The sequence below is a fragment of the Erythranthe guttata genome, chromosome 6 (assembly GCF_056151865.1).
Source record: "Erythranthe guttata isolate IM_541 chromosome 6, IM_541, whole genome shotgun sequence".
Classification (NCBI taxonomy): Eukaryota; Viridiplantae; Streptophyta; class Magnoliopsida; order Lamiales; family Phrymaceae; genus Erythranthe; species Erythranthe guttata.
The window spans coordinates 17,027,784-17,045,661 of record NC_142538.1 but is presented as its reverse complement, the minus strand read 5'-3'; the positions used below and the strand labels follow the sequence as shown (position 1 = coordinate 17,045,661).

Genomic DNA, 17,878 nt, shown 5'->3' with positions numbered 1-17,878 from the left:
GTCGAAAATACATGGCGAGTTTTAAAAAAAAAAAAAAATTCAAAATCGATGTTTTAGCTCAAAAAATACATGAATACATACTTGAATGGGTTCTCCTTGCTCGTAAACTACCATTCTATTGTTATTTGACGCCATTTTGCAAGTTGTGTAAGGTTTTGATTTCTTTTGTTTTGAGGTTTTTTAGGAGGGTTTTTGGGGAGGGAGAAGAAGGAGGTGGAGGAGGTGAGGGGTTTGTGAGTGAGGAGGGGAAATGTTTTTTTTAGGTTTTTGATTATTTGGTATTTAAGAAAGAAAAATAGTATTTGTAATATTTTTGTGGTTTTAATTTTCATTAAGGGCATTAAAGTAATTTACAATTAATTATTTATTTTTTATTTTTTTGGTATTCAAGTAAGCAAAAGTTAGTATTTGAAATAGTTATCCCCTTAAAACTATTTAATTATTTTTTTTGAAATTTAAAAAGATTAAAGATTTTTTAGCAATATAAAATGAAATACATGCTTACCATAAGATAGTCTATTGACCTGGACCACTGGACGGCAACGAATGGTCAACGTTCCGTTGCCTTTGACCCAGGTTCTAACTCTTAGCCACGTTTTGCAAGTCATTTTCACCACAACTGCCCCCACAAACCCCAGATACTTCCATAATGTAATTTTAAATATCTGAAGGGATCTAAGTGTAATTTCACCTAACTTTGTGGGAGGTATGTTTAATTAAAGGAAAAAGAAAATTGATAAGTGCGTCTCCATTCTGCCGACGATTGCGTCTGCGTGGGTCCCACCAGTACCCCATAACCTCATTTCCTTATCCAATCACGGACAAACAGTCCATATTCAATCTACACCGTTGAAAAGTTTAACCTCCGACGGTTGTGATCTCATTACACATCATATTCATTAAATTAATTAAAAAAAATAGAAATTGGGTTAACTACAGATAGACCCCTACAACATTAGGTTATTACAAAGTGCCCCCTTCGACCTCTCATAATTACCTTTACCTCCTTCTGTTCTAGTTTAAAAACGGAATGACAAATGTAACCTTAGTGAAAAAACCGTAACATAAGTATAAAAAATGGCAAATTACGGCCACCATGAGTTAAAAGTTAAATTACAAAAAAACAATCTTGCTTGCGTAATTACAATCACCCATCAAATTTGTATTCCCTTAATGATGTCAAAACATAGGGGTGTCCATCCGGTTGGTAAACTGACCGAATTGAACCGACTGGACTGAACTGAACCGAACTAAAATTCAGTAAATCGGTTCGATATTCATATATATATATATATATATATATATATATATATATATATATATATATATATATATAGTATTTAAACTAAAATTAATTAAAAAAATGAAAAAAAAAACACAAATTTTAAATATTTTTAATAAAATTTCAATAATTCGGTTACTTACCGAACCGTACGATAAATGGTATGAAATTTTGGGATACGATTTTACCGAATGAATACCTCTAAATTTAGGGTAAATTACAACCACCGCCTGAGATATGGTCGATTTATGAGTAAAAAAAACTCTTGTTTGGATAATTACATCTACCCCTCAACTATAATTGTTTCTCAAATCTCAGTCCTTATGGAGTCAAATTCAACACAATCATCTAGATTTTGTGGAATGTGCTCTAGTTTGTATTCATTTTGTGTAAAAATACAGTTTCTGATGCACCACAATATGATATATACAAGCCAAAAAAGTCATATTATGATCATCTTGTTTCAAAATGTAGAGTTCGAATGGGATAAAACGGGTACACAAGTGATAATATTCCATATAATCTCGAAGATTTCGCTAAATTTGAAACCGCAAGGGTTGTGTAAAAAAAATTATAGTTGAGGGTGGTAGTAATTACCCAAACAGGAGAAGGGTTTTCGTAATTTGACCATACCTTATGGGTGGTTGTAATTTACCCTTAAATTTACAAACTAGAAGAGTTTTTTCGTAAGACAATACATAGTAGAGGAGGGTATTTGTAATTATCCAAACAAGATGAGTTTTTTTTCATAATTTGACCTTATATCAGGGGAGGACTCTAATTTAGAAAAAATGTTTATTCTTGAGTCTTTTTACCAGTGCTGTAAAAAAGTAAAAGACAGTAAAAATAAAGCAAATGTTAATAAGAACTTAAGATAACAAAAGAAAGAAAGTGAAAGTCAAATTCATCTTTTGAGAGAAACAATAAAACAAAAATCAGATTTTGTTTAGGATTTCTTTGTCCATTTTGTATTTCTTTTATTGCAATTTATTTATTATTATTAATATTTTATTTTATTTTGTCAATTGAAAAACCCTTTTATAAAAGCCAAAATGAAAACAGACATGCTCTGCAAAATCTGTTGCGTTGTTGTTTGCCTCTCTCTCTCTCTCTCTCTCCTCTTTCTCTCTCTTCTTTCTCTCTCTTCTTCGCCATACCACTCTTCTTCTTTATGAGCGTGGTGGTGATTGGAAATTTGCAGAGAGATAATTTCGAGGATTATGTGAAGTAAGTATTATTTCAATTTCAGAAATGGCGCGTGTTGATGTTCACGGCGATAGTTGTATTAGCCCCAGGGCGATTGAAATGCACGAGCCGAGTATAGATACGGATAAATTGAGCTATGAGATTTTCTCAATTTTGGAGAGCAAGTTTTTGTTCGGCTACGATGATCAGAAGCTTTGGGTGCCGAAGCAGATTTCTCCGGCGAAAAACGCCGCCGCCGACGATGGCGGCGCCGCTCAGGCGATGAAGAATCAGAGGGGGAAAATCTGTGTTCTGAGCATAGACGGCGGCGGGGGGATGAGGAGCATCTTATCCGGCAAGGCGCTGTCGTATTTGGAGACGGCGCTGAAGAGCAAGTCGGGGGATCCCGACGCCAGAGTAGCCGATTACTTCGACGTGGCGGCCGGCACCGGCGTGGGTGGAATTTTTACGGCGATGCTCTTCGCCGCCGACGATCGCAACCGCCCGATTTTTCACGCCGACGACACGTGGAAGTTCCTCGCGGCGGAGGGGAAGAAGTTCTACCGTTCCGCGAAGGCGCGGAGTCCGAAGGTCGGTTTCTTCAAGCGTGTTTTCGGAAAAACCGGCGGCGGCGGCGGCGCAGCCGCCGCCGCCACGGCCGGCTTGGAGAAGTCGATGAAGGAGGCGTTCAAGGATGGGAGGACCGGGCGCAGCCTAACCCTAAAAAACACGCTGAAACCGGTTCTGATCCCGTGCTACGATTTGTCCAGTACGGCGCCGTTTCTGTTCTCTAGGGCAGACGCCTTGGAAACCGACAGCTACGATTTCAATCTCTGGGAGGTTTGCTTGGCAACCGCAGCCGAACCGGGCGTTTTCGACCCGATCAGCATGAAATCGGTCGACGGGTCGACCCGGTGCGTGGGGGTGGACGGCGGGTTAGCGATGAACAACCCGACCGCGGCCGCGATAACGCACGTGCTGCACAACAAGCAGGAGTTTCCCTTCGTGAGAGGAGTCGAGGATATTATGGTACTTTCAATCGGCGCCGGCGGGCAGCTACTGGAAGGAAGCTTCGACTACGAGCAGGTGAAGAAATGGCAACCCCAGGATTGGGCTCGGATCTCCGGCGAGAGCTCATCGGAACTGGTCGACCACGCGGTGGCCATGGCCTTCGGCCAGAACCGTAGCAGTAATTACGTCCGTATTCAGGTATTGTCAAAAAACATTAATTGCAGAATCAACTTATTAAATGCAATTTATTATTTTCTTTTTGTAATCTTTTCTTTTTTACAGTGCTGCCATTATTAACTTTTTTTGTTCTCCAATTTTTACAGTAAGTCACATGTTTCACTGGCTACTGTTAAATTTAATTTTCACATCAATTAACCAAAACTAGCTTTAAATGGATTCTTGATTTATTATAGCCCTGCTGTAATTTTTTCTGTTAAATTACTAGTATTTGAATATTTATTGAGAAGGAAAAAATGGTAAAAAAAACTGTACACAGCTAGCAATATTGTCATTTTTTTGGCATTTTTCACCTGGTGGGGGGTGGGGGTGGGGGTGGGGGTGGGGGGTGGTTTTGTCGTAAGAAATTTATTACATGTACTAAAAGTGGGAGATATGATGCTTATAGTGGAGAGTCTGACTCAAACAACAAAAGGCAGGTTTCCATAACAATCAAGATTTGAACATGATGATTTTGTGCCATTCTTGTGTATCTCTTACAATTTTCTTGAGCACAGATCAAACTGTGGGGTTCTTATTTTTTCCCTATATTCATCATATATAAATTTTGTCTTTTAGAATTCATGTTAATTAGCATTATTGTGATTTAATTTTATTTTTATTTAGTTTTTGTTCTCAAGGCAATGATTTGTGATTTGAATCGACTAAAAGTAGTTAAACCACTGTTGAAGCACATGATAATTAGTTAACGGAATTCGATAACTTTTGAAATATATATGGAGGACGATTTAATTAAATTTGTTCGTAATTGTTTTCTTGTTAGCATAATAATAGTTCTCAATAACACCAATCATTTGCAGTTTGACTTATTAAGGAATATCCCTTTTCCGAAACGGTTATATGTCTCGTATTCATACATGTTTTTACAGTATCCATTAATTTTTCAGGCAAATGGATCCAGCTTAGGCAGGTGCGGGGCAAATGTTGACTCGGACCCAAGTTCGAGCGACATAAAAACGCTAATTGGAAAAGCGGATGAAATGCTGAAACAGAAGAACGTCGAGTCTGTACTATTTAGCGGCAAGAGAATCGGAGAGCAGAGCAATCTCGAGAAACTCGACTGGTTCGCCGAACAGCTTGTGCTCGAACATCAGAGGAGGAGTTTCCGAATAGCTCCCACTGTTGCATTCAAGCAACCAACTCCAAAAACCGGAAAGTAAATCGAATTAAAGTCACCCCTTCAGAAAAAACGGTAAGTTCTCTCTACGAATTAATAATTCTATAGACATTTCTAAAATGCTGTTAATATCAAGTAGGTCCTTTTAAATTGTCATTAGGAATTTGTGAAGAATATTAATAATCACAAGAAGATATTAGTGTTGTCCATGTCTGGTCCCCCCCCCCCCCCCCCCCCCCCCCCCCCCCCCCCTCCCACCCCCACCCCTCTCTGGGCTGTCTTGTGTCATTTTCTATTGATTTAAGAAACAGAAAAAAGCTAACAGAACAGCCTCTGGTTGTTGTAATAGTTTTGTTTTGAGCTACTCTTTGAGATAATAAGAGAGTGAAATTTAAGACCAACAAGCTAACCCTGGTTGTCTGTCCACCGACACTGACTCTTGTTGGACAGAAAGGGGTATATTAGTCATTTTGTACAAAGGGGTAGGCCAGGTAAAATATTTGAGGGTGGATATGATAACCATGTTTGACTCTTGTACAAAACCCTCATTACATCTTTGTCCCTGTTTTTTCATGCCATTTCTATTTCATCTTCTTTTATAAAAGAAAATATTTGCTTTTTTTTTTATCTTCTTTTATGCCCGTTTTGCCCCTTTCGAGCTCCACATTTCGAAACAAGATGTGTCTCTTAGCTTGTAAATATTAAATTGTGGTGCATCAAAAACTGCACTTTTGCACAAAACTAGATAACACTTAACGGAATCTAGAAGATTTTATTTAATTTGATACCATTAGGTCGGACGTGTAAGGAGATTAATAGTTGATGGGAATTGTTGTAATTACCGAAACTGTAAAGATTTTTTTACGTAATCTGAACTTACCTCAGTTGGTGACGGTAATTTTACCCATATATATATATATATATATATATATATATATATATATATATATATATATATATATATGACATAAAGCAATGTCATGAATCTACACATGCTAAAAACTAGCAATTTTGTCATGGTAAAGTGGCAACATATAATCTTTATAACTGTCCTTTGGAGTTTGTCAGTTACAATATGATTACAGTTATTAAAGCAAAAATTTGTACTTCAAATGTTCACAAAATCTTTAGGTGAAATTGCATTTATTTTTTGTTTATTTAATCTCTTTTTATACTTCAACTATCCTAATTTATATACATATTTTTTTATTTGGTGAAATTAATTATTCTTTTTCATGCAGGTAAAGATGTATGAACTAGGAAAAAAAGAAAAAAAAAGGAAAGGGGAGAAATCAAAGTGTGGAAGAAGTACTTAATATAATATAGTGGGGGGTGGGCTTTTACTTTATAGTTTGAAAGGGGAGATAGATATTTCATATTAGGACAAGTGTGAAAAGGAGTTTGATCAACTGTAAAAAAGACAGAAAAAGTGGTGGATCTTGGTGGATTCTTTTGCCGGCCAGCCGCCAGGCACGGCGGCAGCCACTATACTTAATTCTGGTCAAACAAACTATTATAATCCCCTTTTTTCACTTGTTACTCTCTCTTCTTTTTCTTTTTTCTTTTTTTTTTAAATATGGGGAAAGTGTGTTAATTAGTGTATCCTTAAATTTCTTGGTTAGTGCCTATTTTTTACTATTTTTGTTTTTTTTTTGGGTGTTGTTTTGTTTGACTTCCCCACGGTATATCATATGTTTTTGGATGGGAAAATTATTTGAAAATGCAATTTTAATGGGGAAATTTGCATTGATGACTCATCATTTTTATGTTAAAGAAATGCAACCTTTAGCTTTATATTCATTCTTATTCCATATTTTAGCATGAAATCAAGAATATTTTATTCTATTTTTGTGTGATTTGTTTGTTCATAGTTAATTGGTTGTGTTTCATCATTATTTTTTTATTTACTTGTTTATTATTGTATTAATAAATTTAAGTTAAGTGTCCACCTATATAGTACGATACTGGAACACAAACACGACAAGAGGAAAACGAACACGGGAAATTTTCATTTATGAGAAAATGTGTAAATATTAAACAATACAACGGTTGTGTTTGCAAGATATTATGCAAAAGTAAAAGTTAGTGACTGTAGATTAAATATTAAATGCTTATCTTTAAAAGTTTTAGTTGTATTGCTAATACATTGGAAAAATAACTTTAACAGAAAAAAATAGATACAAGAAAAAAAAAATAGTTTAAAAGAGTTTATTTTAAAGAAGTAAAAACAAAAGCTAATTTTCCAAACACCTAAAAATATATTCTGAATTACAAAAGCTCAAAAGTTGTTTCTAAAAGCTTTTGCTAACACCACCTAACTACTTACTATGCAATAATTTAGAGTAAGCAATTCTTTTTTTTTTCAAATTGATTTAATTATGTCGATTTTCATGACTTAGTTTGTTCACCTTTTTCAACCACTTCCTTGTTATATTGTATATCCTTTGTTTTATATGTATAATCCAAGTCACACGCACAAACATGTACACATACTTATGTGTGTCTTATGTGTATATGACGTGTTTACTTTTGTATGTTACAAATATGTATATTTTTGTGTCTATATGAATAGTGGCGGATCCAAAATATTTTATAAGGTGACGATTTTTTTTTCCGAACCGATTAAAAACTTATTACCCCCGATTATTTTAGAGGCATTTATGATTTTTTTTAAATGCAAAAAAGTACACATTTATTGATTTTATTTAATATTATATGAATTTTAAACCATAATATTTTTATATAGTAAGATGGATATGAAAAAATGATATAAATTTACTTTAGAGTTAAGAGTATGGAGAGCCAAAACCGATATTTACGAAAAAAATTGAGGGCCAAAACACTTAAAATTTTGACATGCTATATATTGTTTCATTTTTAGTGTTACTGCTTTTTTTTTTTAATAATATTTTGGTTATTTTATCGGCTTTTTACGCTCACTCCCAAAGAAAGATACGACTCTTACACCATATTTTATGTGAATGACTACTTCATCTAAAATTATTTAAGTTTTTATGAGAATCATTTAGAATTTATGTCACGATACTTCTCTCATACAAATAAAATTTAATATTACTTTTTGATTAATACGACAAATATATTAAAATAAACTAATTTTTCTTTTTTATTTATTTTTTTGACTAAAAATAAACTAATTTTCTAATCGTACATTACATGCATAATGTCATGATTTAGATAAACCCAAACATGGAATCTGCTTTATTAATAAGCATTCTCTTGACTAAAAAAAGAAAGAAAAAGAAGCTTATCCTTAAGTTCTGTTTGGTAGCTCTTATTCACACATAATTCACAAATGTATTATTCATTGTATTAAGATATGTGGTGGGGTTTAAGTAGCTAATTAGGACAACCATCCAAACCTAACTTAGCTATACTTGTCGATGGAAAATTAGATGTTAAGCCTGGTTATTTATACTGTGTAGATTTCAACTGTAGATTTGATTAAATAATCATTTACTAAAGCACACACATGAATGTGTGCATGTGATTATGTATGAATTTACGGTTAAAATTCGTCCAGTATAAATAATCAGATGCAACATCGAATTATCCAGATGATGATTATGACTTGTGGGGCTTAAAGAATTCCCCTTTCCCACTCCAATTATGCACTCTTACTTAGTTTAATCAAAACAACAACTTGGTTAATCTAATAAAATCAAAGACAAGACACAAAAAAAAAAAATTAAAATTAAATAAAAAAATGAAAAAGGTAAAATAGCCTATTATTATATTGAAGCACTCAAGTCAATCCAAATGAATTTTAGTATATTGTATTCATCTAACCACAAACATAATTATAAAGTATAATGTGAAGCTTTACATTAATCAATTCTTGATTACTAGCTCTTTATCTTTATCTATTTTTTTTTTAAATAAAAGAAGAAGAAAAACGGCAATGATGGTCTCTTACGGCGGAACTTTTTTTCGAGGTGAAATAAGGATTTTATTAGACGATAATCGTCATACTGAGAGGTAAAAACGAACATTGCGTACCAACCAAGTCCAAATCGCTCGCAAGCTTATTACATTGAAGTTTGTCGAATATAAATCGTACTCGTTAGAAATCACATTTCGTTTGTTCTTCTGCTCTTAGCTGGAAACATACATCGGGGCATAAAAAAAATGACAAATGACGAGACTTTGAAAGGCGAAAAAAATGACGAAATAAATAGGAATTCAATTGCAGGATACAAGGTGCAATTATACATTTATTCTTTTGAAACAACAAAGGGAGAATTATTTAAATTATCAACTCAAAAACACAAAGAAGCTAACAACAGTAATAAAACCTAAAGACACATTACATGTCGCCAGACGACGGAAAAAAGACTAGGTTTAAATGAAATTTAAAGCCATTCCGCTTTTCATTCCTTAACTAAAACAGTAAATAATTTCAAGAACACACACAACTGTAGGATAAAGATACACTCGTCGTAATAGGCAAGTAAATGAAAATGCCGCAATGTAGAGAGGGAGTCGAGAGAATGTGTACTTAAAGAGGAACCTGTGCCTGCTCGTTTGTAGGCACCTCGAGAGGTTCTTGTAAAGCTGGATTAATCGGGAAAAGCATACATTGCGCGTATTGTGCCATTAATTGGTCAATAAGCACCAGTGCCACCATTGCTTCCACCATTGGAACGGCTGTATAGCAACCATCAAAGCATACATATAAGTGGCCCAATTATTAGATTTATTGAATTGTGTGCAACAGATTTACGGACGAATCCATAGTTCAGAATTCAGATACCATTCAATTCAACACAAAAAAACAAGAAAAATGATTTTATGTATATAGTTGAGGGGTGTACCTCTTGGAACAACACAAGGATCATGACGACCACGAGCTATGAGTTCCGTGTCATGTTTGTCTCTAGTCACAGTGTTCTGCTTCCTCTGCAAACGAATAAGATATGTTTGACATAAGTATATTTGAAAGAACGAGGTACATAGCTAATGATTTGGTGGATACATCCCGGCAGTTCAAAAGGTTCAAAATATTGTTTAATGAGGCAATTACACAGAAACGTCTTATCTCTGTGGTCGAACCTGGTTTGCCACAGAGAAAAGAGAGATACTGAACTACATATTATTTCTTTTCTTTCGCGATTAGGGATCCTGTTCAAACTATTAGCAGCATTACAGACCTTAAATAAACCCACCAAGGCCATTAATATTTTCTGCAAATTTATCTGGCATCCAAAAAGCTTATATTGTGACGGCAGTGAGCTAAATTACTTAATAGTTAAAAACAATAAGCCTCATAATCATGTCTGCCAGCTTGATCCCATCCAAGAATGGAAAACCCAAACTTGTGGATTTGGAATTGCAACAATGGCAAGTCAGCTAGATCAGACACAAGTTATACAGTTGCATAAAACAATAAATGAATGACCATTTCTTATATTTTTGATAGAGTTAAGCAGCCAGACAAATAAAAACATGCACAACCCCTAGGAAGGAGCAGGACAAAGGAGAGAGAAAGAGGGCATACAGAGATAGTTGATGTTGGCTTGAAAGCTACTCTCATGTTGATGGTTTCTCCATTTGATATTCCACCCTAAAAATGATACAATCAATAATCATAAGTCTGATGCAGTGGAAAATGATAAACAACAGCTCCTATATTTGTGATTTAAGAATCTTTACCTGTATTCCACCAGATCGGTTGGTCTTTGTCCTAATCCGGCCCTGTTCATCCATATAGAATTCATCGTTATGCTCACTACCAGTCATAAATGTACCTGGTTGATTTTCATCGGAAGAAATTAGAACTTCAACAAATGTCTCTCGAGAAAAATATTCTTATCAAGAAATTCCTAAACTAGTTAAATGATTATCGAATTATTCCAACTGAAAAATCAGAAGTTGGTGTGCTTTTTTCACCTGCGAATCCACTGCCGAACTCGAATCCCTTTGTTGCAGGTAGTGACATAGCAGCTTTTGCCAATTCTGCCTCAAGCTTATCAAAAACAGGAGAACCAAGTCCCTATACACAAACTGATATTCAGTGTTTTTTTCATGGTATTTCCAAAATTTAAAACTGATGAACCATGAGAAATCCAGCAGTGCATTAATAAGAAAATCACAACTGTGCGGAGCAGAGAGTTTGCCGGAGAGGAAGGGAGGGAAAGAGAGGTGAGTTTACCCGTGGGACATTCCGAACAATGCAGGTAACAACACCGCCAACAGAGTCACCTCTCACTCTGACAGCATCAATAGCAGCAATCATTTTTTCCGCATACTCGGGATTCGGACACCTTACAATATTACTCTCTATCTGGAAAAAATAGATTATAAGGAAATTTATTATGTCAAGAAGGACTAATTGTTTCCAGCACAAAATACAAAATAAAAAAGAAATCATGAAAATATCAGACAAGAAAATTAAAGACTGAACAGGAATGAAAATTGGGCAACTCGAGCAAATTTTCTAGTTATAATTGTCAACACCAAGTTAGATTTATTGATACGGCAATTTGACCTGCATCTATTCTTTCTGTTCATCAATATGGATTAACCAAGCTGAGCATCTTACATATAACTGCTCATCTGTGAGTTTATATGACAAATAAAAATTACTCATTAAAGATTCTCATTCCTTGTAGCAGATCGTGATTACATAATCAGCAACCAAGACTTAATTAAATATAGCAGTTTGGGATTTGCTTAACATTTAATGTTTTTAAGCTCCTAGGCTGACTAAGAAACGTTACACGGGAATGATGTGCAGTAAATAATAATCAACAGTTCTCCTGACAGTGATGGATTACTGCTACACCTGTCCAGCTCTTCCTTACACACGAATCATTACCATTGATAATATGCAGAAAAGAAGTCAAAAAAATTAAACTTCATTATACCTGATCAAGGGTCACAGTTTCATCATTAACAAGGTTTTCGGGAAGGACAACATTGTGAACTTGAGAAACATAAGCAAGAACCTGTCATAGGGAGCATGGGGAAAAAGAATTAGGAAATAACAGAAAATCCATAGCCATGTACACAGGATAGTGAAGGAAAAAGGGTATTCAGGCAATTGTACACAGGCAATTGTTACAAGTTTTAAGGCGTTAATGAAGGAAAAGGGGTAGCAGGCACTCTATTTACACCAAAAACCCTATCACAAAAGAGACAAGGGGAATTTATACTTGTACAAACATATAATTGGTGCGCATATGAATGTGCAAATATATACTTGGTGATCATCAATAGCAATAATATACAATTATCTCTGATACCAAACTGAAAAACTTACTTCCGTCCCTGCATATTGCTTTAAAATCTTCTTGGCGATAGCTCCCGCAGCAACTCTCCCAATGGTTTCTCTTGCAGAAGATCTACCACCACCCTAGATTCCAAAACCCCAAAACATAAACAACAAGTTGATCTTGAAGGAAGATTTAGTAACATTTCATGCTATTAAGAGATAATAAAACTTCTAAAGTAAGGTTCAAAGATACAGATGACATCACGATTGTTCAATCAAGGGTAATAGGAGAGTAGTACCTGCACTGATCTAACACCATATTTGAAATCATAAGTTGCATCTGCATGAGACGGCCTATAAGCTAGTGACATTTCAGTATAGTCCTGTAAAAATCGACAAAGGAATTTGCATGAGCACCATGATAACATTCGTGCAAGTCTGTTAAACTAACTCCCTGAAGGTTTAAGCAAGAATTATTTTTACAGGGAATTCAAAGCATCAAAGTACTTAACCTATATTTAAAAGATTAGACCTAGCAACTATCACGATAAATGACCAAAGACCCATAGCTCTGAAATAGTGCAGTTATAAACTAGCCAATCCGTTAACAACTCTTATATTATTTCTCTCATTTTGGCACCTCATCCCCCCAGAGTAGGGTTAAGAAACAAACCAAGCTACTAGATATTCAGTTTAAGATTGATCACTAAAAGCTCACTTAAGCTCAGTTCATTATTATAACGAACCCAGCTTGATCACCTTTTTTTCCATTTGACATAAGATATGTATAAGAAATTCAAGCTAATCGAGCTCAATTCGTGTTTGACTCGACTGAAGTTTGTTCGAGCTCAACTCAATTAGTAATAATATAAAACTTAAACACAATTTCTGAAACTCGATAAAAAAACAAAATAAGAAAAAAACGTGTTCAACTCGATTAGGTTATTTTACACCACTACTGCAGAGGGCCCCACAAAACTCAACTGTATATGAATAGGATATTTTAGGTGCTTACATTTCCTCGTTGATCTGTATTGGGCACTTCTACCTTGATTGGAGATCCAGTGGTGAACCCTACAGTAGGTAAATTCACCAATTTGCTTTAAGAATCACAAAGACCCCCAATCTATGTGAAAGGTGCAAAAATATAGACAGCTCAAGGGAAAGAAATGAATAACTAACCATCAGCAATCCCTGAAGCTATTTTGCAAGTGTCGGTCTCTTTTCTAGGAGTGGTTATTCTGCTCTGACCTGGCCTCCTAAAAATTTGCAATAAAATCACATGATCAGCCTAATTCATTGGTAAGTGGTAACTTATCAGAAACAAAACACATCCAGTTAAAGTCACTGCTTTCAGATCTCATTACCATATCTCGAGTAAAAAATCAGGTATATCTTAACCAACAGGACAACATCCCAGTGAATAAAATTATCTTTCTTATGTATATTTCACTCTTGAAAAGGTTTCAAACAACACTAGAGCAGAAAACATAGTAGCCAAAAATATATACCTTCTATCAAGATCTCCTTGTATATCTTCTTCAGAGAGGGGAAGTCTAGGCGGGCATCCATCAACAACACACCCTACACCACCACCATGAGACTCTCCAAATGTTGTAACGCGGAAGTAATTTCCATAAGTGCTACCGGAGGCCTGTATTTCTGTATGAAGTAACCATGTAAATATTATTAATGGGTCATACATGACATTCAACAGTATGTAAACTTATCATTCTAGGCTATCCTGAAAAAAATAGTGTAGGTTGAATGTTTTTAGTGAAGGCACAAAACTTACTCAACTTCTTCAAGCAAAGTGTACTAGATGCTTTATAATTAGCAGAAGATTAAATCAAATGTAATACAAGCTGAGGCGAAATCACAACTACGGAAGTGATAATACTGCATTACTCCTCCATTTTAAACTGACAAGTGGGATATCTATGTGATGCTTCACATTTCATTTTGTTGGAATTTTCCCAATTAACAGAAATCAACAAACAGCCTCAACAGAAACTATCCTGAAAGTTGCTGCTAGAAACATATGGATATTTCAATTTGGATATGTGAAATAATAGATAATCCAATGTCAAAATCAGAGAGTCCTTTTCGAATGACATATCAAGTGCATGTTTCCCAGTAAAACTAGATGTCTGTATTGAGTATTCTTGTATTGTATTCTTCCACTTTCTCCTATAAACCCATTACTAAAAGCCATACGATCTACTGATCTGGAAGGAAAGACAATTTCTGTAAGGGCTGCCACTCATACGTGCATGGAACTGAGGGAAATGCATCAACAGAATTATCTAATGACTCTATCGGACCACCTTTCTAACACCACCTTTCTAACGGGTCGTAAATCTTCAAATTGACTTCGTTCATTTACTTTATTGAAGCTGAGCATATTAAGATAGTGATGTTAAATCAAGCTTATTACAATGGATTTAACAAGCAAGCAATTAAACTTCAGCTTAAGCATGTTCATTTGGATATTTGTTAAAAAAGGATAAACAAGTGAATTACGAGCTTTATTCAAGGTCTCAATCAAATAACAAACAAATCAAGCAAAACACCAACAACAATCAAGGAAAACAACCAACAATCACTATTCAACATTTTCATAAGAAACAGACGGAAATTCGAAAATCTAATCAGTAAAAACTAAGAGAGAAAAAGGATCGTGAAAAAAAAAAAAAAAAAAAGCTCACCGAAGCGTTTGGATTGGGATCGGCGAGCAGGGAGCTGGAGGCTCTGTGGCGGCGGCGATTGGAGGGAAGCGAGGCGAGCGGATCCGGCAGAGGTGGACGGAGCTCCGAGGAAATGGTTGGTTGAGAGGTTCGACGCCATTGATACGACGCCGTTCTTCGAATTGGGATTGGGATTGGGGTTGTTGGTAATTGATCTCTGTGGTTTGGTTTGGTTTGGTTTGGTGAGTAGAGTGGGCGGAATTGTTTCACTGGTCGAGAAATTGAAGAATTTATACCAATATTTATATATAAATATATGATATATATAGTTTGGAGAAGCAATTATAATGTGGTAGTTGGTTTACGAAAAAAATAGTTGGGTGAAATTTTTGGGGCCCACAAAAAGGGTTGGCCTTCACCTACCACTTTTCGCCACGTTTTCTTTAAGGGTCCATTTGGATGGAGGGATTTGATTTGGGGAATAGATTTGAAATGACTTCAATTTTGGAGTCATTTGAAATCCATCAATATTGCTCCAAAATCAATTAAAAAGGAGGGGTGGGGATTTGAAATCCATCTCCAAATCCCTCAATCCAAACAAGTCCGAGGGATTTGTTATTATGGATTTGAAATCCCTCCCCCAAATCCCTCCATCCAAATGCACCCTAAGATCATTTCATTATTATTATTATTATGTAAATTACAACCAACCCCTGAAGTATGGTCAATTTACGAAAAATCTCTCTTGTTTAGATAATTACATCTATCCATCAACTATGATTTTTTTCTTACACCTCCCCCTTATGGTGTCAAATTCAACATAATCATCTGGATTTCGTGGAATGTGCTCTAGTTTGTACTCGTTTTGTGTAAAAATACAGTTTCTGATGCATCACAATCTGATAGGGGTGGTTTCGGTACGGTTACCGAACATTTTGTTCAATACCGTGTACCTACCGTATCTTTCGGTATTGAAAAATTCTATACCGTTACCGTACCAATAATTGCGGTATACCGTTATTCGGTATACCGTAAGTTTCGGTACGGTATGATCGGTACGTGGTAATCTACCGTACATCATTTTTTTGATGAACTCGGATGATACCATAATTAAGATGAATACTAAATAAATGCATAAATACAACAAATTAAGCAAATGAATATGGTGATCGATCAAGCAATCTACATGAATATACATTATACAACCGTAGTAGCATATGTTGCTTTAATTAACTAATGCTTACTAAGATATCTATAGAAAAATTGTAGAAACATGTAATGAGCAAAAAAGTTTGATGGTTTAAGTAAGAGAAATAAAAAAAAAAAAAATTGCAATAATGCAAATGAAACAGAAGACTGGGAACTCAGGGGGAAAGAAAGGGAAAATAAAATATGGCAAAAAGTATTCCACCAATAAGTGATTAATTGGACTTTGAAACTAAAGAAGTATGTGACATAAACAACTTTAACGAGAGCTAATATTGAGTTTGCATAAATATATGAAGATAATAAAAAAATTATAATTATGTATATATAATATATATATGATGTATCATATCGTTATTCTTGTTTTTTTATTTTCTTTATAATATTTGTTGACTATATTTTTTTTTATCTAAAGTTGAATATAAAGTATAAAGTTGAATATTTGTTGAATATATTAACTAATTTTAAAAATACAAAGTTGCGGTACGGTACGGTATTACCATGGTATTGAAGATACAATACCGCTACCGTACCGTAAGGCAATGGTACGGTACCGATACCGTACCAAATGTAGTGGTAACCGATAGTTCGGTATTATTCGGTAATTTATGGTAGGTATACCGTGGTAATCGGTATTTGGTAATTTTTGCCCAGCCCTACAATCTGATATATACAAACCAAAAAACACATATTATGATCATCTTGCTTCAAAATGTGGAGTTCAAATGGGATAAAACGGGTACAAAAGTAATAATATTCCATATAATCTAGAAGATTCCACTAAATTTTATAGTTGAAGGGGTGGTTGTAATTACCCAAACAGGAGGGGGATTTTCGTAATTTGACCATACCTTAGGGAGGTGGTTGTAATTTACCATTATTATAATAATAATAATAATAATAATAATAATAATTATTATTATTATTATTATTATAATTATTATTATTATTATTATTATTATTATTATTATTATTATTATTATTATTATTATTATTATTATTATTATTATTATTATTATTATTATTATTATTATTATTATTATTATTATTATTATTATTATTATTATTATTATTATTATTATTATTATTATTATTATTATTATTATTATTATTATTATTATTATTATTATTATTATTATTATTATTATTATTATTATTATTATTATTATTATTAACATTAGATAGTTTTACATCATTGTCGATTGAGCTACACATAATAACATAAAACACCAGTATATAGTTATTTATGTAGATTTACGATTCAAAATCACATAGTGTATTTCACCAGATGTAGGATCTCATGAGTCTCTCTCATAATACTGATACTAGACTAAAACTTAGTTGGTTAAATGTACATCTGATACAAAAAATAGGAGTCCAGAGTTGGTTGCTAAAATGATTCTCAGATCTCCAGTCCACCAATGGTTTATTTTTCTGCACAAACTTATGATATTAAGTATAACAAAATTCATTGCAATGACATATTCTTCTACACTAACAAAATGTTCAGAAGTAATCCAAACAATAGAACAACCAAAACAACTCTTATTTATTTATTTATTTTAATATTATAATAAATAAATAAATAAATAAAAGGTTGTCCAACAACATATAGTTATTTAACCGAAAACAAAACAGCAACATAAATTTACAACACTTGAGAAAACAACGGAAATATATGACGGTGGCTACAAAATGTCGTCGAACGACAAACCAATGTAGAATTTATCAAGTGTCTTTGCTCGAATACAATAAAAAAGTTCATAGGAAAGATCCGGTGCGAGCGACTGGAAGATGTTGTGGGTGCTATAGGGTGTATAGATAGGCATGCATTAAAACCGAGTACATATATCAGCCGAATAAATTTAAGGAATTCAAAAATAATATGAAATTGCTAGAACCAATTTTGTACACCGAAATTA

General features: G+C 34.2%; 2 protein-coding genes across 2 annotated transcripts; one reads left to right on the top strand and one right to left on the bottom strand.

Moving 5' to 3' along the window:
* The first annotated feature begins 2,302 nt into the window (after positions 1-2,302).
* LOC105955680 (patatin-like protein 6) lies at positions 2,303-4,905 on the top strand. The gene is made up of 2 exons (XM_012979460.2): positions 2,303-3,676; positions 4,603-4,905. The coding sequence occupies exons 1-2, from the start codon at positions 2,534-2,536 to the stop codon at positions 4,873-4,875; spliced, it is 1,416 nt and encodes a 471-aa protein (XP_012834914.2). The 5' UTR covers positions 2,303-2,533; the 3' UTR covers positions 4,876-4,905.
* A 4,108-nt stretch (positions 4,906-9,013) lies between these two features.
* Positions 9,014-15,063, bottom strand: LOC105955681 (chorismate synthase 1, chloroplastic). The gene is made up of 13 exons (XM_012979461.2): positions 14,772-15,063; positions 13,575-13,725; positions 13,246-13,322; positions 13,079-13,137; positions 12,363-12,446; positions 12,112-12,204; positions 11,717-11,797; positions 11,002-11,133; positions 10,740-10,842; positions 10,503-10,597; positions 10,348-10,413; positions 9,665-9,749; positions 9,014-9,497 (listed from the first exon to the last, which is right to left on the bottom strand). Exons 1-13 carry the CDS (start codon positions 14,908-14,910, stop codon positions 9,349-9,351), a joined length of 1,314 nt encoding a protein of 437 aa, XP_012834915.1. The 5' UTR covers positions 14,911-15,063; the 3' UTR covers positions 9,014-9,348.
* Between the last annotated feature and the right edge of the window lie 2,815 nt (positions 15,064-17,878).